Source organism: Pseudopodoces humilis, chromosome 22 (genome assembly GCF_049639895.1).
Source record: "Pseudopodoces humilis isolate 2021_Gansu_Grassland_sample_001 chromosome 22, ASM4963989v1, whole genome shotgun sequence".
Classification (NCBI taxonomy): domain Eukaryota; kingdom Metazoa; phylum Chordata; class Aves; order Passeriformes; family Paridae; genus Pseudopodoces; species Pseudopodoces humilis.
The window spans coordinates 1,579,317-1,599,389 of NC_142221.1; the positions used below are offsets into that span (position 1 = coordinate 1,579,317).

General features: G+C 41.1%; 1 protein-coding gene across 2 annotated transcripts in view; it reads right to left on the bottom strand.

Moving 5' to 3' along the window:
- RABGAP1 (RAB GTPase activating protein 1) overlaps positions 1–20,050 on the bottom strand; it is a 62,778-nt gene extending 42,728 nt beyond the window's left edge. The window contains exons 1-10 of one of the 2 annotated variants that reach the window (XM_014258001.2): positions 20,002–20,050; positions 13,501–13,702; positions 8,151–8,385; positions 7,531–7,735; positions 6,756–6,930; positions 6,325–6,482; positions 5,380–5,490; positions 4,718–4,784; positions 3,680–3,782; positions 2,329–2,498 (exon numbers count right to left, since the gene is read on the bottom strand). In XM_014258001.2, the coding sequence (XP_014113476.1) occupies positions 2,329–2,498; positions 3,680–3,782; positions 4,718–4,784; positions 5,380–5,490; positions 6,325–6,482; positions 6,756–6,930; positions 7,531–7,735; positions 8,151–8,385; positions 13,501–13,650 (1,374 nt within the window). In that variant the 5' untranslated portion in view covers positions 13,651–13,702; positions 20,002–20,050. Of the gene's footprint in view, positions 1–2,328; positions 2,499–3,679; positions 3,783–4,717; positions 4,785–5,379; positions 5,491–6,324; positions 6,483–6,755; positions 6,931–7,530; positions 7,736–8,150; positions 8,386–13,500; positions 13,703–16,389; positions 16,450–20,001 lie in introns of those variants that run through there. The other variant, XM_014258002.2, reaches the window with a different exon arrangement.
- Between the last annotated feature and the right edge of the window lie 23 nt (positions 20,051–20,073).

The following is a 20,073-nucleotide window of genomic DNA, read 5'->3' on the forward strand; positions in this document are numbered from 1 at the left end:
TCACTGGGATCTGCCATCCACAGGGAGCTCATCTTTCCAACCACAAATGAAGTGGACACAAATGCACTGATTTTTAAAGCCATAAATGCATCTGTGGTCTAAGAGATGAAGGTTCCTCAAAATGCAGCGACTTTGCCTTTACTTAAACAGCAGTGGAAAATTGAAAGCAAAACCTTTAAAATATGTCAAATTATTCTTCAAAGAGAATTTATAAAATGAGCTAAAATAGAAATGGTTTCTGGGGATACTAAAAGTAGTCTTAAAAAATTTATTCATATTTATTTGAACACAATGAGATGAGCTTTAAGGTCCCTTCTAAACCAAACCAATCTAGGATTCGATGATTTTCCCATGGCAATGGTCTTTAGCAAAGCTTCCAACTCTGTGTATACACTGCTGCAGGAACACAAATTGCTGAGCCCCAAACTCCACTCTGTGGCCCTCTTCCTCCATAATTTTCAATGCTTTGGTACCTTCCCTTCCTTTAAAGAAGGATTTTTCTTTATGAAGCAGTTCTAAAATTTTAATACATTTTAAGCACTTAGAATTTTTTTCCTAAATGAATAAAAATAGAGAGCAGAAAAGAGAAAGTGAAGAGGGAAATAAGATTTATAATTATACTCCATACTAAGCTCCCAGTGCTCAATTTTATTCTTTGGAGCATGAAAAATGAAGAGAAATGCATCAAAACTAAAAATGACTAAATCACTAAATGTAATCGGAGCAAATAAAATCCCTCTGCTTTCACCATTTCCGAATAAAGAAACACTGCCAAAGTAAGATAAGCCAATTCTACACAGCTGTATTTTTAATAGGCTAATCATGACTCCACAGAAACAGGTTTCCCTTCCAGGCTTATCAGGCAGTACATTCTATATTTGTTGCTTCCACTATGAGTTTTGATAATCTTCCATTAGTAAACACTGCAAGTCGGATAACCCGACAGTGTCTGTGGAAAGAGAATTGGCCAAGATAAGTCACAATGTCTGTGAATTTGGTAAGACAAAAGATCCAGAATTAGTTCAGTAAGATAAGCTTCCTTTAAACTGCCAAACAGAAAAGGCACCTTATGGAGGCTGTAGAATATTTATAGCCCAACAGCCTCTACTATTCAACATCTCTGTGTTCCACCTCAAAAATATTCTAAATAAAAAGACTGAGCTCATCCATGAAGAATTTTTCCACCTTAAATTTTGAAGGAAAGGCGGTTTTTTACACAGAAAAAGAATCCTTGGTGAACCTCATCTTTGTTATTACCCAGATGCCATTCTTTGTTAGCACTTGAAGGCAAGTGTAAAAAGAATGAAGAAAAGCCTCTTGCTTAACTCAAAACCTTTTTAAATAAGAACACTTATCAAGAAATCAGGACTCCAACACTGCTTTTCTTTTCTGCACACAGAATTGCTAAGCCATGGGAGAGCACGTACATCCACATTGTTATTTGCTTTTATACATTTCCAGTTCTTTAAACAGGACTTTTATTTCAGAACAACAATTTCTAGAGCAGAGGAACAGCAGCTACTTCAAGTACATGAAGTAGAACATCTCTTTAGTGACTTGGACCTTCAACTTACCACCCTTATTTTAAGACTAAGTTATTGCCTTGTACTGTTATTAGGAATCTTCTGGACAGAAATAATGCTTCCATTTTTAGTAGATGGGTAAAAATACAAGTTGGAAAAAACAGTAAAAATTTTTAACAAGTTATAGGGATTTTTTTGTGATTGCTTGGATTTTTTTCCCCCAGGGCAAACTTGGGGTATGTGTGAAATCTATTTCCAACCATTCAGAAGGGGAAAATAGACTTTGACAAAAAATAATTTCCTTTGGAATTTCATGTGAATGTTTGCTCATCTAAAAAAACTTCAAAAGAAATGTTTGATTTGTATAATAAAAGTTTAGTGATAGATCAGATACCATGTCACCAGGATTACAGTAAGGACTTTTTTTCCCTCTTAATTTTTACACAATTAGCCCTCTATACCCTTATGGCAGCAAGTCTCAGCACAGCCCCAGTTTGCAGATAAATCCTTTGTTCCTTTTCTTGCTGTGGTTTGGCTGGAAATTCCATAAGCCTCTCTAACTTTGCAGACTCATCAAAGCTATCAAAAAACCTATTGGAGGCTCTTTATGGGAACTGCAGATAGCCAGCAACAATCAGCACAATGAAGGGTAACTTTTCTAAAAGTGAAGTGCATTTATTTTACCTCTTTGATTCAGGAGGAAAATGTTGCATTATGAACATTATATTACTAAAGGTTTTAGCAATCATAGGGAGAAACAATCTATTAACTGTCAATTTTATTTCTTTATTTTTTAACACATTACCTGTTTCAATTTTAAGAAAAAATTTTCCGTTGAGCTCCGTTTGCTGAAGGGCCAGAACAGCCTCTCGTTAGGTGAGCAGACTCTGACTTTAGTCTCCAGAATGAATCGAACAGGCTCCTGCACCTCAGTTATCACCAAATCCACAGCAGTGGTCATGAACAGCACTTTATCTGGAGAGAGAAAATGAAGCCAATATGAAAAGAAATATTTCAAATAAAATATTTCATATCCCCTTTCCCAGTAACATGAAAGAAAAAAAGGAAACTTTCCTTTTCAGAATTGATTTTCCCCCTAATTTAACATCTCAAACCTCTACAAGTTTCAAAATAGGGAAATTAGATCACTATGCACTATCCACTAGAGAGTAAGGAAACTGCAGCCTTCAAGCCAAGAAAATGATCTTGTTAAAGAGAATAAAAATTCTGCTTTTTCAAATCCCACTGAAATGTATCCAAAACCTTCATTAAACATTATAGAGAATCTGTGCAGTTAACTGCACAGTGCAGATCTCTTACCATCCAGCCTAATTACACTTCAATTCTTTCTTGGTTTTAGAAGTTACTTAAGTGTTTAATACCATGATATTAAAGACATTTAAGACCATCTCAGTTGTGACATTCCAAAAATTGACTACACACTCTGATGCTCCAACAGGAGGCAACAGGGCTCAGTGACCTATGAGATCTCTCTGGCAGGGAATGATAAATTGTGTCCTTCAGGCAGGATGGCATCCACTCCAGCACCACATTGTGCCCAGCAGCTGACTTTTATGACTTTGCCCAGTCAATTCCCATTAACTTCCCAACCTCTGGCACGCAACAGCGACAAGAGATTGAAAAGATGATAATTCAGCTGACATCTTAAAACAAGTAATGACAGTCTCTTTCAGGACTTGAGAGAGCAATGCAATATCAGCTATTTTTGGATGACAGTTGGAGTGGTTTACTTCCATTTTCACAGGTACAGGAATCCTGTTTAATTAAAAACTTGGGTTTGGAAAAGTCGGAACTGACCACAAGACACTGAGCAAAGCAAGTGCCTGCAGAAATCATTTAGTGCAATTCTCAATGGGATTCTTAAAAAGCTCCAGTGGTGCACAGAGCACCTGCATCCTGCCCCACACCTGCAGGGCCTCCTACTAGGACACAAGTTCCTACAACACATTACTGAACACACTTTGTTTTTATTTGTCTTTTTTTTTTTTTATTTTATGTGGTATTTAGCACCCTTTCTGAGAATATATCCCATCCTGTGAAATGTGAGATTCTTCTGAAAAGAAAAGGGAATTGATCCAATGCCCTCTATGGAAGTAATTTCCCTGCATAGGGATAACACCTGGCAACATTCATACCTTTTGGTGTTTCTTCATTTACAAACTGGAAGTGTGGAGACTTTTGATTCCAGCTTCCAGTGATCACGTATGATTTCCCATCAGAACTTTTACCCATGGACTCCTGGAAACAAGGAAAGTTTATGTATTTCTTTTTAAATTAAAGAAACTTTTACATTTTGTAGTGCCAGCCCTATGAAAGGTACTACACTGGCAAAGAAAGGGCAAGTCCATGTGACAGAGATCATCTCTGAAGGAAATAACAGAGTTCCCCTGCAATCCTTGGCGCCCACGCTGATAACACAGAAAGGCCAATTAATACTAATTATTCTATTAGTACATGCCATGACCAGTATTTTGGAGGTGGCCATTTGACAGCAACTTCCAGCTCACAGAGGCGTAGATGAGAAAACACATATTATTCAGTCATTAAGAACCGAATCAGTATTTTATCTAAGGTTCAGCTTGTCTGTCTTCCCAACAACCTTATTTTCTCAGCAATCCAAAGCCTGGTAGAAAGCAAAATTATTCATGTAGTATTAAACCTTTTTGAGTACTCACTATGTACTGCATAAATACTAGCAAATTTGTTGTCACTTCTCACTTGTGAAGTCAAATGTTCTCTATCATTACTTTATAGAGAAAAGTGAGTCATAAGAACAAAGCACCCACTAGTTCTCAGTGTTATATTTGAAGCCTCTCAGGCCTCAATTCTCACACTGATAACCATGCTGTAAAACTTTCCACATTCAAAGCATAGCACTTTAATATTCAGCATGTCTAAAAATAAGGTTCCATGTTTCTTATTTCAGGCCCCTGAATGAGAATAGTCATGACTGACTAAAACTGGGCAAATCCCTTGACCAAGCACCAGGTCCATGTTCTAACTGAGCAGCAGAGGCAGGGAGGGATTCGACTCAACTGCCCAGAGCCTCCCCCTCAACAGTAGAACCTACATCAGTTCCCATCAACAACTGCAGAAGTGTTCTCTGTCCATCCTGAGATCATGCACAATCATAACCAAAATTCTAACTGCGTTTTGTTAGGAAAGCTCCTTACCAAATCCAAAAGGTGCATGTCACCACTCCGAACGTCCTTCCCACGGCTAAGGAGAAGGCCAAAACATCTGCAAAGCCAAGCAAAAAAATATAACTGCAGAAATTAGACATGCTCACAAACAAGCCATTAACATTTCTTATCCAAGTATGTGCTGTCATACACCACAAACAGCCCATGAATCCACTGACAAACATCAGCAAACCTTGACATTTGAAAGCAGCATCAAGCATGTCCAGCAAACTGATGTCAAGCCAACATCAAAAATGTCAAGCAAGATTTCAGAAGCATATTTACAATATGGTTTTACCCTGTTTACAGCAGCCTGGAAATTGCTCCATTACCTTCATTTTAAAGAACAGTGTGATAAAGTCACTGCTAACAAGGGATTCCTTATACCACAACAACGTTTGGCCTGCAGTCTTCTGCCCTTCCTTTGGTGGCTTTTTTTGGTTTGTTTTTTTAGACATATTTGCAACAATTTACCCTTCAGTAGAGACAAGGATGAAACACAAGGACCTCTTATGATTTCATTTTGGCCTTTTCACAAGGACTTCTGGCACACACAGGTAAGTTCCACTTCATCCTCTGGTTTACCACACTCAGGAGAAGTGTGGCACTAAATCACACAAATGGAGTATCCACAAAATAATTGATGACATTACCTTTCAATAGCAAGTTCTTTATTCGTTGTCTGTTGCACATAAATCACTATCTTCTTATCAATCCCTTGGCGGAGTTTGAAGCACTGTCTGTCCTTGTCTTTGGGAACTGCACTGTTATTCAAAAGGAAAGGAAAAAATAAATCTCAGGGGATCATTTATCTGCATTCCTTGCATATACCAAACCCAGCATCAGACACTGGTGTAGTTCCTTACACCAAAGCACTCAAAATCTTTCTTCCTTGCATGCTGTGATCAGCAGCATGATAGAAATGGCAGTCGGTTTAGGTGGAAACCAAGGACACAGTTTACAAAATAAAAATGGGCGACTTATACTGTGGGGGTCAGTATTGTGAGCTAATTTCAACAGTTTCTAAATATTGATTCCCCATGTAACATACAGTATTACCCATAAGGAACCGCATATTGCTTGCTTTCACAAGGGATGTGGCTGCTGGGGCACATGACACCAACAAGCCAAGGAGTGACCAACCCTCAGACTATTTCCCTTCTATTTTCATTGAAGAAGCCCTTCTAAATGCTGCAAAAAGAGGGGGAAAACATAAAACTACACTTCAGTGCCAATCACACACTGAAGTCTCAGCATCAATATTCCCAACAGCACGGTGACAATGATGCACTTTCAGCTTCAGCAGCAATTTTGCTGAGCACAACTTAAAAGGCATTGCAGAGGACTTATAGACAATAGAAAAAATACTAAACAGAAAAAGCACATTGCAGATAGCACCAATGTTCAGTTCAATGACTAAGATTACCTAGTCCAGAGAGTTACCACTGTATTATTTCCCAAAAAAATTTATGGCTGGGATTCATTTAAACTAGAATAGAAAACCTTCAAAAAGGGAGTTCAGGACCACCTCAGCCTCACACTCTCTCTTCATTCACTTTCCAACAGAACCATATTGTGCACAAAAGAACAATCTCTACCTGAAATAACCTTTCCCATCATCTTCTTTGATTTCCAGGGACACAGAGAAGGTGAAGATGTCACTGTCTGGAGTCTGGGGCGTGGCAGTGGCAGAGAGCGGGGTCTGTTTGGCAGAGCGCCGGAAGGCAGTGGCAAAGCTGTACAGGATTCGACTCACCTGCAGCCAGAGTGCACAAACATCAGCTGAAACCTACCTGGATTTTCACTAATTCACAACAAATTGTACAAAAATAATTCAGTTTTAGCATATAATTAACTGGTTTTCTATGCTTCTTAGGATAAACTGTTAATTGTGCATTCTTATCCCATAACTAAGGTTTGTTGATGGATGAATTACATTACTTTTAAAATGCCTGAAAAACTTCACCTAAATTTCAGTAATAACATTTACATGTACATAATTATCATTTGACAAAAAGCTTGCACTTACAGCCTCTTGGATTTCACATCGGAAGACATGAATCCTGAAGAGTTCTGCATTGTAGTGGCTTTCAGTGAAAGCAAAGCAATCACTTTCAGGGGTTCCATCGTGCCCTCGTACACAGAAAAGGATTTTATAGATTGGATAATTTGCTATTTCTGTGTTTGTCTGAGGATCTAAAAGTCTGTTAAAATAGAGAGAGGGGAAAAAAAAAAAGCAAGCTTGCACCTTCAGAAGAATTATTTCAGCCAGACATAACTTGCAAGCTTTAACGATTTCCCACGCCCTAGAGAAAGTATACCACAAAAACTAGCTCCTGACTGTCATTTACTGCAAAGCATGACAAGAATAACGGTGTTTAAATTGAACAGCACAAAAAAGTAGAATGTGCAGATGTTTCCACCAATAACCTCCCCATGGTTTTCAGGGATTAGTGTTCAGAAAGTTACACTAATATTTAGCAGTAGACAGACCCACCTCTGTTAAGCCTCATGTATCAAACATTTTCTAGCTCTACAAACTACTTTCCAGGCTATTTGCAAAGTGTTTATCACTAACCAGTCTCACTGTGGCTTTGGGGACAGCTTGGATCACCACAGTACTTCTTGGCAGAGTGTTTGGTAAACAAATTCAAAGGATGCCTTTTCCCAGTATCTATAAAAGCCCCTTCTCCCACTAAAGAAAATCCAAGCTGCTCAAGTCTCCTGCCAGGTAAACCATCAGCCTGTTCGCTTTCCGAAGGAGTCAAGATGAATGCACAGCCCCAGAGCAGCGAGCCCTGTACCTCACAGTCCCTTCAGAGACGTTGGGCACCGACAGGGTGACGTCCAGGGAGATCTGGCACTGGCCACGCAGGATGGACATCATCCGCAGCGCCTCCACCTCGCTGCGCGGGGCGTTCACCGAGGCACAGCCCAGGTAGGTCAGCTTGCTGAACACCACGCTGTCCTCGTCTGTCACGGGCGTGAACGGGCTCAAATCCTCACAGTCTAGGGCATGACACGAGGGGGAACGTGAGAAACAAGGCAAGACACCAAGTCAGTGTCAGACACTGACTCCCCCCTGAACAGGAGACCAAAGAAGGTAAGAACAGAAAAGTCAGGCCAGGTCAAAACACTATAGGAAAGCCCTGTATTTATATTTTATACAGCCAGGCAAGTAACCTTCATATTTGTGCATACATCTCAGGGCTGGCATAGCAGTGTTTTCATAAGACAGGCCAGTTCAGCAGATATTAACTCTTGCATCACATACATAACCTGAAATTTACTGCACCAAGTGATTATAATGTGAGACACAGGGGAAGGCCAGTGGCCACACCTGTACCTAAATTCTCTTCACTTTCCCTTCAAAAAACAAGTTCATATGATACTACCAGGTATTTCCCCCCTTTTTTTTTCTAACCTCCTTGGGATGGTTTCACTGGCAAGCTCATTTCTGGTTTCTGGAGTCCTGCCACTGACACTGGGTTAATGGTAGAGGATGCTGATGCTTCAAGGACAACAGGTTCTTCCCCATCTCCATCAGTTCTGACTTCTTCTCCATGGTCCCTCTCACTGGACTGATCTTCCATGGGTGGATCCATCAGCACGTCTTCGAGCTCCCGCTGCAGCTGCTGTTCGCTTCCATTCCCCACAATCTGAGAGCCACAGAGTTGGGACACAAAAAAGAAGAAAAGATTGTTCAAACAACAAAAAACACGCCTCAGGCACAGGGTCATTCGTATGGCTTTTTATTTACCAGCCAAAGCAGCAGTCAACAAATTTAACCCAGTTACAACCATAAACACAAACTGCAGGGTGCAAACACTCACCAGCATGGATTATATCCTCCCTGCTCTAACAAATCTACAAGCTCAAAGCAGGAATTTTCTACACTAGGAAAAGCAAGGAGATTACTTTCAAACTAGTCTTTAATCACCAACCACAAAGACTACCTTTGGCAGAGAAACCTACAGATGCCCACAGTATGGGCTATAACAATTCTCAGATTAGTACCAGAAAGGACAAACATAATTAAATATGTTACACGGTTCATGGGCAAGACAGCAAGGTTTCACAGGAAGAGAAGCACCTGGAACAAGATTATGCCATCATGCTGAGAAGTAACAGCAGTGCTTTGTTTCCTAATGCTCAGCTGCAGCCTGACTTTGAGCTCACTGAAGTCAACATGAAAGCATGAAGCCACCTGAACAGTGTGAAATGAGGTCCTGAAGTGGAAAGGGAGAGAAAGCATTCATTTCAGGAAACTCTCAGATACTGCTTCTAAGGAAACTCTTGTCCATTCCTCTGCAATTAATAGGGAAGTGGCCAAGTTTATCAAGTATTGACCAGACGCCACCAGCAAAAGGTACTTGCTTCTAACAATTCAGCTGCGGCTGGTTAGTCCTGCTGACACCAAAATTCAACCCGAGGAGCACTTCCATATTCTTACCTCTCTGTAAACTCACTCACTTGAGATGCTAAAGGCCAGCTAATAAAAGCCAAATTATCCAACTACTCCAAAAACTAAAAACCTAGTGACTGTTTTGCTACAGAATCTAAAGAACAACAGGAGACATTTATGGTCTCGAAATTGATTCAGAATGTCACTTTTTGTACAGATTAAAATGCACTCCTGTGCTGCGATACCTGCCAGGAGCAAGACAGGGTAACTGCCTTACTCAGCTGCACACCCACAGAGGGAGGCATCTGTAACCTGCAACTAGTTACAGAAATCCACAGATTTCCATTTTCCTCCCAACAATTTTAATATTCTTTCACGTGATTCATTGTGGAAAAATCTTGCACAAGCATGGGGTTATCAAAGGCAGAAGGCTTTCAAGCATTAAATTTATTATTCAGGTCTTTGCAGGCATTCATCAGAAAGGTGATGATGATGATTATGATGATGATGGAAGATGCACCATGTTCCTTTACTGTATGGAGTTTATATTTTGCAACAAAATAGAATTAATTAATGATAGTGTCATGTCAGCCCCTTTAAAGGCTATGTATTAAAAAAACCTAGAGTAACTTCTAGTTTACAGAACCTGTTCTCTGTGAAACCTGAAGTTAAAATTCATTCTGGTAAAAAACTGCATCTCACAGTCAACAGACTTTGGTTAGGGAAAGGAAGGTAAAAAATTCATATCCAGTGAGAACTACAAGTTGTAATGGTATTAATGTAAAAGGCACATAAAAAATACTCTATCAAGATTAAAAGGCAAAAAATCTGAACGGTGATCTACTCTGTTTGGTAAAACAATCAGTATGAATAACATATTTAGACGTTACATCTATAAAACATGATCTTGAAAATAAAATTTCCCAAAAACAGTAGTGACAGGTAAAACACAAATTCAAGATGTTTACAGAAAATAGGCATGTAAAAATAAAAAAAATCCATCTCATAGATATTCTAAAACATCATCATCAAAACCCCATTTAAACCGGGATTTAAACTAATTTCTCAAGAAAGCTTTCCTTCTCAGCCCAGACTTCAAAAGAATTTTAAATGGCACAGTAACCACACTTCTGGACTAGAGGAGTCCTGCTGTTCTCAAAAATCAACACAGCAGCTGCAAGCAAACCGAGGCCTAAACCACAAGCCAAGGTTAACTTCATGTCCACCAGTTTCTTACACAAGAATACCAATTCCCCACATCATGGGAAGGAAGGTGTAAACGTGCCTAAATCCACGCTGCAGCCCCAAAACCAGAGCCAGCCTGACAGCACGGGGCAGAGCCAAGGGCACAAGGGAACAACAAACACGGGCACCTGATAAATGCTTGAGGCTGGGCAAAGAAACCATTGCCCTAATCAGGGTTTTCTCCACTTCTCACAAAACTCAAAACTGATTTTACTTAACCTTTAACTAGGAGGTAGCAAACTTCCTTTAGCACACCAGGAGATTGATCAGAACTGTGATTCATTCCCTTCTCCTGACGCATGTGCTGCTGGCCGCTGCTGGGAGAGGTCTCGCTGTGCCGGGGAGCTCAGAACTGCACTGGGCTCCAGGAGCAAAGCTCTCCTAAATCTAGATTTCCAGTCCCACTGCCAGCGGGCAGAAGCAGATACAGGAACAATACTGGAAAGCAAAGACAGCTGGCAAATTGTATTTCTGGAAAACATTCACTGACAACCCCTTTTTAAACTGAACCAAGTATTTCAGCACTGACAAAATCAAAAATGCATTTATGAATTACGACCAACTGAAGAAAAATATGGTTCCTAACTATATTGAAAAGAAATATTTCTCTGTCTGGACTTGAGGAAGAAAAGAAGTGCCAAACAAAAACTTACATTAACTCAAGCCATAGCACTATTACTTAGACCTATAGAATTATCAGCAAATTTGAAACAAGAGCCTTAGGCCTGATATACAAATCTCAGAGCCTGTCACATTCAGCAAACACAAACCTGAACCTCCAGCACCATCCTCAGAGTGTGCTCATTAGCAAATAAAACATGCTCTAACTGCTTTTCTAAAGAGAGAGAACACCAGAAAGAGACACCTGCTCAAACAAAAACCTGAACTCAGTTTTTGCTTTTCTTAGAGGCCACATTAAAAAAAAAAATGGGGTTTGACACATACAAATTAACTTAGTTATAAGCACCAAAGCAATTGCTTCTGCCTGAAAAAAAAAAATCTCATTTGTTCCTATGAAATACATAACCTCAGCTCTTATGCTGTACTGTTAACATTAATTTTTCATGAACTACTGAAACACTTCTAGATATCATGGTGACAACACTTAACACACCTCTGACAACCTCCACCACTCCACTTCACTGGCAACTGAATGGCTACTTGCAAACTGAGGAAAAAGAAATACCAAGAACAAAGCCATAAGCTATGGCAAAATGTCTCTTTTCTTGTAGAACAATACCAAAATACCAATTTTTTTTTTTTTTCCCTAAGAACAGCTTAGCTTCCCATTTCCTCAGCTAAGTTTTCTCCTTAAGCAGAAGGAAGGAGGTTAACAGGAAGGTCCCTCTATGGAGAATTTAGATTGCAATGTAGAGTGCTTGTTTAAGGTAGAAAATTCCCATTAATCACTCAGATTGCAGCCAATAACCAACAGCACATGCTCTCCATGCTGAAATACTGAAAAGCTCACAGTAAATCACTTTGTTCAAGGCTTGTGCTCAGTCCTGGCACCAAATTCATAATGAAGCTTAAGACCTGCAAAGTTCTGTGGCATTCAGTGCCAAATCAGAGAACAGTGTAACTTTATTTTACAACTGATGATCAGGAGGCAGCAGAGCTCGTGTTCTTCCTTCCTCATCAAGAGAAACAGCACACCTGGAGCCAGCATTTCATAAACCACTTTGGAAGCAAACAGTGATACAAACAGCTCTCATGTGGAGCAAGAAGTGTTGCAGACTATGGCATTTCATGCTTCCAAATTTTCTTTGGGAATAACAAGATGGAACAGAATCTGGTTGACAGTGTCTGTCTCCTGGGATCTCAAACAATGCTTCAGGAGCTGATTACAGACACTGCCACAGAAGCACCACTATGAGACTACTCTGAATTCCTAAGTATTGATGCTGATACTGATCTTGATGCTGATGGTATTTGCAGCATTGAGAAAGACAAGCATGAGGCTACAGCCTTTCAGCAGGTTTCACAGATCACCGGGCTCCATGCTCAAGAAATGTCCATGTTTTTTATTCTATGATGCAAAGTGACATCTTCTGCAACAACCATAAAACATAAGTGAACTTTTTTGTCAGATTAAGCAAAAGATCAGTCTTGAGACCCTTAACTGACAGAATTTATTTAAAGTCTTGTGTAAAAGAAAAGGGCCACTATAACAGCATGTCTTGCCCAGGACTCAAAGGAACACAAGAAAAACAAACAAAGCAGTTGGGAGATAAAAGCAAGATGAGGAAAAGCATCAAGAAATGTTCAATAAAGTCTCTGTTACAACTACTACAAAGGAAAAGAGGAGCACCCAGTCCAACAGGCAGAACACAGGGTTTCTTATCATCTTTAAAGACATAGATACAGCTGTAGACAGACATCAGTTCCTTCCAATGGTGGAATATCTCTTTCCATATCCTGTAAAGAACACACTAACTACTCACTCTAGGGAAGATCCAGTTTTCAATACATTAAGGTGATGGAATTTGGAGTGATTACCTTGTGCCACTTTCCTTAAAAACTGCTGAAATACAAACTGGGATGAAAGTTGCTTTAAGTAGCAAAAAAAAAAAAATTAAAAAAAATAGGGTGACAAGGGTCTCTTTTCAGAACAGCACTTTTACAAGTGAGAAGATGTCAGTGCCCCTCCAGCTCTCACAAGCCTTTCACACAGAGCTCTGTTCTCTGATTCATGCCAAGTTGTTAGTTACAACTACTCTTCTACGTTTCTTAAAGAGAACATTTCACATTGGGGAAAACTTCAACGTATCTTTGAATTAACAGATACGGTCAAATCCATGTATGTTAATATTGCTTTCCACCTGAAAGCTGTGATAAAAATCACAGTTCCACATTCTTGACAACCAGTCTGTTTCATCCTAAGCACCTCAGGAAGGCTTCTGGAAAGTGGGATAAAACCCACAGCTAGTGATGGAGAGAGCTCTTACTCAAAACCTAATTACCACCTCTGATGTCAGCAGTGAAGAAATTACTGACAAAACTGGTTCTTGAATAAGTTCTCTCTTCTGTCAAGTTTTCCACAATAAAGAAGTCCCTCTTTAAGCTCTCCATGGTTAGTTTGATTCAGAAGAACAGGGAACAAACTCAGGTTATTGGTTCTTACCTTCAGTCCTGTTTTTTCATCATCACTACCATTATTTGTAGATGGTGTTTCATCCCCTTGCCTGGAAACCAAGACAAAATCTTCACTGTTAAGAGTGGATACCGAGTCTGAAGAGACACTGATTTTTCCAACAGAAGCCTTGTCATCCATGACTTAAAAAGGAAGTTCGATTCATGAATGAGATTAAATATGTTATAAACTCCTGAAAAACAAAAAAATCATAAAAATACTTATATAAAACTTCATGCTAAAATCCTCAAATGTTTCTTTTCAGAAACCTGCTGACTAATTATAAAAACTAACTCATCTGACAGCACAACCAAGCTCCAACTCCTCTCTCAGTGCACACTCAAAGTCCTGGCTTCATTTTGCTAAGCAGCACATGCTATTACAGTACTGGTTTCCACAGCTCACAAAAGGGAAGTTAATAAAACTCTGTGCAGTATTTCATGGTTATGTCAGACACCACTTTCTACACATCACAAAACAGGGCCCTGGAACATACACTGCACTTGCTGACAATTAAGGCCAGCACAATAAAGTCCATTTGCTTCCTTCAGTTAATACCTGCCTTCAAGTATGTTCATGCAAAAATTACTCATACCTATCAGAACTCACTGCATGCTGCAGTCACATTCTTTTCCCCCAAACAAGAGTTTGACCTAACTCTTGATATTTTGCTCTGAAACCTTGGGACACAGAGCATTTTATGAATCTATGCTGAATCTTCTGTTCTATAAGGAGCAATAAAAGCAAAGACTTCCAAGAAGCAGGAAGAACAGCGTAGGCTGGATCAGTACTGAGAAGCAGAGCCAACAGAGGATTTTAAAAAGCTGGAACTGGCACTGAGAGGCATTTGAAGAAAGGAACAAAAGGTGAAGTTCAGCTGCACACCTTGAACTCTACAGCACAGATTCCCAGAATCCATGGCTCGAAACAGACTGCCGTGATAAAAATGGGTGATTAAATTTCCCAGAAATCCAAATATACCCTTATCTCAATGGCTCGGGTCTTTACAAACTCCCAAGCATAACCAAACTCAAATGTTTTTTCAGCCTCCAGTTCTGCCTTCCAATCTGGAAGCACCATCTCAACCTGGTTTCCAACAGTGCAGCCAAACAACGAAGACCTGGCACAGCCACAGGCAGAGCTCATAGCATTCCTGCCTGAACCAGGAACAATGCACCAAAAATAGCAAAGCCTGCTTTGATTCCTAACAGTGCCCTCCCCACTGCCACCAATACAACATAAAGTCTGCCAGGAGGACAACTTCTAACCAATTACCAACCAAGTCACTTCATGATCCTGGAACGTGTTTCAGAGAACAACTGAAGCAGAATGTAAGAGGAAGAATGGACATGGTTTGTTCATGAATGACAACACACCTGTGGTTATTTGATTTATTTTTCAAAATCATGTGTGGTACTTGGATATCCTTTTCAATGCCTTTTTAAGACCCACTGACTTTCAGTGGGAATTACTGGCTGGAAAAATGCTGTAAACATTTTCAGAAGTTCTACACACTGTATGTGTCTGGTATTACTCACATGTATCTTAAGGGTAGGGCAGAGCTCTTATTTTTAAATATGCTTTTGTCTTAAAAATTCATATAACAGTTCCGTATTGCACCATCTATATAACACACAGATCTCTGAAAATACCTAAATCAAAGATCTTGAAACACAAACTAAAAATAAGCATCAAACACTAAATACCCCTTTGGCTTTACTGCTTTCATTCAAACAGAGCAAATTCATCTCCCACACTGACAGCAGGAGTAGAGAAGCAGGCTTTGATCACAAGCAGCTGTAAAGATCATCCAGGCAAGGATCAATTTAGCACTTTATTTTGGTATAGTATGTCTGTCTTGAAGTGCTAATTTCTCCTATTTCCCAAGTGTTTCAATCCAACGCCTTTCCCCAGCATTACCTTCAATTCAATATCAAGCTTCTCACGCTTTTCCACGCTCCGTGTCTGGCGTAGCGTGGTGTAAACAAACCCCACGCGGAATCCGGGACACAGCCAGCCCAGCCTAACCCCACAGCAGTGTCACAACACAGAATTGCAACACCAAGACATCCCAATCAGCCCAACTTTGCCAGTTTAACAGTGAGCAGAAGTCTCATGAAATTACCTAAGATAGGAGAGCACAGCAAAGGGGACCATGGAGCAGGCAACTGAGAGAAGCTTTTGATGTAGCAGCAAGCAAAGCTCAGATACCCAACTGTGCCGGAATCAGCCACAGAGGTATGTTGGATTAATGCTCAAACACTCGAGGTGCAAAAGTAGTCTTCAAATATTAAAATACTGCCTGAAGTTAACCAAAATTTCTATATCCTCACACTTTGCTTAGCATGGATGCAATTTTTTCCATTCCTTGCTATCACTTTGTTCAATATAGGTTACTACATGGATCATTTTACCCGAATCAGAAAGCTCACGGTGGCAGAATCACCACCCCATTAAAGTAAGGGCCAGCCTAGAAGGGCACACATCAAAGACCAGCAGAGCAATTACATGTGGCTTAGGACTGCTCTGGAATCAAGCCCCAAGAACAAACAGCAGCAGTGACAGTGCTCTTTAGCAACATCTGCAACTGGTCTCAGACCCAAAGCTTTCTGCTCTCACAGCTTAGGACCCAAGGACCTCAGCCAAGCACAAGCTCAAGTTCTGATGTTCCTCAGCCAGTCAGTGTCTCATCCCTTACAGGGAAAGAGGCTTTGGTTTGTTTGAGCATAAATAAAATACAGTCTTTTGAATTCAGCACAGTTTAGCTCCTGACACAAAGCTTCACCAATAATGTAGAGCATCCCTGAAGGTGTCTTTACACCTCCAAGGGAGACAAAGTGTCTGGGTAAAACACATATGAAGAGGCAAACGTCTACCAACCTCTCTCCTTGCTCCTCTGTGTAATTAAATGGGTGTTCTGGCCTCTCTTCACACAACAAACTATTGGAGAAAGTTGCAAAATGAGAAAGTCAACACAGCTGGCTCTTCGGTCACTGCTTTCAATTTTACTCAAAATTCTGGTTCTCTGTGAAATTCCCCATCGCTGCTGTTACACCTTACTCTCAAGATAATGTGCAGAGGAACAGCAGAGACCCCATTCACCATGCTAAAATCTTAAACAACAGGAAAGCCAACCTACCAAAAGTTCAGATTAGTTACACATACTTATAAAACATTTATCTTTTACTTTCCCTCCCTTTCCCAAGTATTTGACACCTGACCTGCAAATCATGATCAAAGTTTTCCTTCTAAGTTCTGACAGAATGAATTTAAAAGAGCTTAAAGCAAACAGCATACAGAAAAAAGAAAACCAGAAGATCTTCCATTTTACATTACTGGAAGAGGCTAAGGCTTGAATGCCACCTTGAGACACATGCAACAAGTGAAGCAAGGCACTCATAACTATGGCTGGTCTTACTCCATTTCCAAGGAATACCCATTTTCTGGTGCTTAGAACATCCATAACCACACAAAAAAACAGATGGTGAATGAAAAAAATCAGTATTTCAGGCATGAAATTCTTCAACCTGAGAGTCAGCAGGAGATGTAGCATCCTTAGCACGGAATTTACAGGAAAATACAACACAAAAATAAGTTCTGGGTTTCCAGGGCAGAAAAGAGAATAAGTTTGAGAACAGGTATGCAAACCAGAGAGGAAAAGAGACTTTTTTTCCCCATTCATATCTTTCTTAGCTTTTGTACCTCAGCTGCAGTTCCTAAAGTAATTCCACAAAGTTCCAATATATCTGATGCAGAATGCACCATATAAAGAGCAATATAGCAATATTAACTAAATTACTGAAAAACAGTAATTCATTTGCCAAAGTCAGAAAGCTTGGTATGCAAAACAAACTTATATCCTCTATCCTACAAAATATGAAACCACTAAGTATAGTGCTAAAAAACATGGAAAACGAGAAGGCGACATGCAGAAAAGACACTGAGGTGTCTGAAATGCCTAAATATAATGTATTTTCTGTTTCTATTCCTCTGGCTCTATGCACAGCTTCACAACAAATCCAGTATAGTTCAATTTAAAGATACAAAGTTCTTCTTTCTGAGTGTTCATCATTAGCATCTTTGTGTGGGTGAACAGTGGAATTTGTGGCAGAGTTCAGAGGCTTTACACTTTGCAGAGCTGTGCTTTGACAAAGAACCCAGCATTCTGTAAGACTGAGCTCCTACAGCCTTGGACAGCTGTGGGGTTTTCTACCTGTACAATTCACCTAGCACACACTTGTTGTTTTAAAGTACATTGCAAGTCCTGAAAAAGGCCTGGAAAATGCTCCAGGTCAATGCTTGTATTTTATCACAGCTCTGGGAAAAAAAACAACAAAACAAACAGCATACAACCAATCACTAGCAATCTTTTTTCATCTCACGTATCACATGATTAGTCTGCTTAATCATGTCTGTTCTTTACCCACCTTCCCTGTGCAACACATACTCCTAAATGCAACAAGTCCTTGGCACTCAAAATGAAGCAGGAAAGCCAGAGGAATACTGCATGTGAAAATACAGATTTGGGATGACTAAAGAGTAATTAACAAAGAATAACAACTACAAATCTAACTTTTCTGTTCATTTTACAACACATTGACAGCCACAGATGTTCCCACTAATTTCAAGAGCCAGAAGGTAAAAGACACTGTTATTTGGAGATAATGGTGTCTCTAATTCCACCCCTCTCCTCACAGATATCAGGAAGAGGAGTGAATCATGAGACACTGTATGCAAAACCAGGCATCAGACAAAACACAAGAGTTAACCTAATGCAATCTTTGTTAACAATCCTTAACAGGTTGATAGCTATTGCCAACATAATTTTGCTTTCAATCTGAATTTCAACTATCTGCTCAGAGAGCAAAACTCTAATTTTAGGCTCTTGTAATCAGTAAATTCCCCATCCCAGAAATAAGCAGCCCGTCCTGGGAAACTGCAGTTTATAAAAGAAATGCTGACACTGCCTTAGCCAGCCCAGCACAGGAATGCTGCTGGAATGAATTAACTATGAACAGTTGGTTCATCCACGCGCCGCAGCTGACGCTCCCCCAGCACCAGCCCCATCTCTGTGCTGTGCATGGGCAGGACACAGCACCAGCTGGAGGCTGGGAGGAAGGCAGTGCAGCCAGCAGCTGAACAAACTCTGGGGATGATGCCCTAAGTACTGCTGGAGCTGCTCTCTCATTAGGATTCAAACACAAACAGGGAGCTACGCTCACCAGACAACCAGAGCGCTTTAAAAATACACTGTGGAAGAACTGAGAAAAAAGGAGTTACATTTGGTGTGTGCTACGAAACACTGTCTGCACTTGGGGCTGGAAATTGGAAGGAAACCCCTATGCCAAGCTCCATTTGTTAATTTGTTTACTGTGTACACAAAAATAAGTTTGCTCAGGTCCTTGACCTTTTAAGTAGAGGCCTTTAAAAAGAATACAGCATTTCTGTAAGTCAAACAGCAATGGGCAGTTCCTGTAATAACACGTTTTCTAAGTAGCCAAAAGTCTCAGAAACCCTACTGAGTTAGGCTTTAACAAAACCTGTAAGTAAAACAAAATCTGGAATACAGATCAAGCCATACCTGTATGCCTTACCTGTTCCCCAGCTTGCACTCAAGAAATAAACAAAATCTTTTTCCTCTATAAACCTCTCACATGATCTCTGCCTCCTCTCCAAACCTCTACTGAACACTTTTTCTACTTCTCCTCTCCCCTAAAATGATCAGGCAAATCTACACAGAGATAAACCACCAAGTTTACTTGCAGCGGTTCAATTTTAATTTAATTTTTGCTGATAAGTGTTTTTAAAACAACTTAGCACAATCTGTTTATACTTAATTTTCACCCCCAACTGACACAACCAGTCCTTAAAAATTATCTACTGGGGACATTTAAACTGAAAGAAACACTTCCTTGACAACAAGGTTAAAACCCACAAAAAACCCCGAGGTTACGGTACATGAACCAAATAAAGATGTCTGTACGCAACGAAATGCCCCAATTTAGGATCCACCTGGAAGCGACAGGCAACGACCGACACCCCGCGACACGGAGAGGGAAAGCGGGTGCCCGACCGGTCCCTCCGCTTTGGTCCCGCTCCGCCCGGGATGGGACGCGGGGGGAAAGCCGGCGGCTCCGGGACGCGCTCGGCGGGGTCCCGGGGACACTGCCGCGGCTCCGGTGGGTCGTCCCTGTCCCCTACACCCGCAGCTGGGGAGGACGGGCCGGGCCCGGCCCGGCGCCCCTCGCCTGCCCCAAGACTCGGCGCAGCCCTGCGGGACCTGGGGCGGTCTCACGGCCCCGCTGCGGCCGAGGCCGCGGCCCTTGCGGGCATGAGGGGCCGGGGAGGGACCGCGCGGGTGGGAGACACGGCCCCGGGGGCGAGGGAGGGACCCGGCGGCAGCGGAGCGCAGGGCGGCCCCAGCTCCCGCAGAGCGGGAGGGAGCGGCGGCGGGACAGCGCCGCGGAGAGCGCAGCGGGGACGGGCACCTACCCCGGCCGCCGCCGCCGCCGCTCCCGGTGCCGGGCCTCGGCCGCCGCCGCCCCCGCCGCCCCACGTGACCGG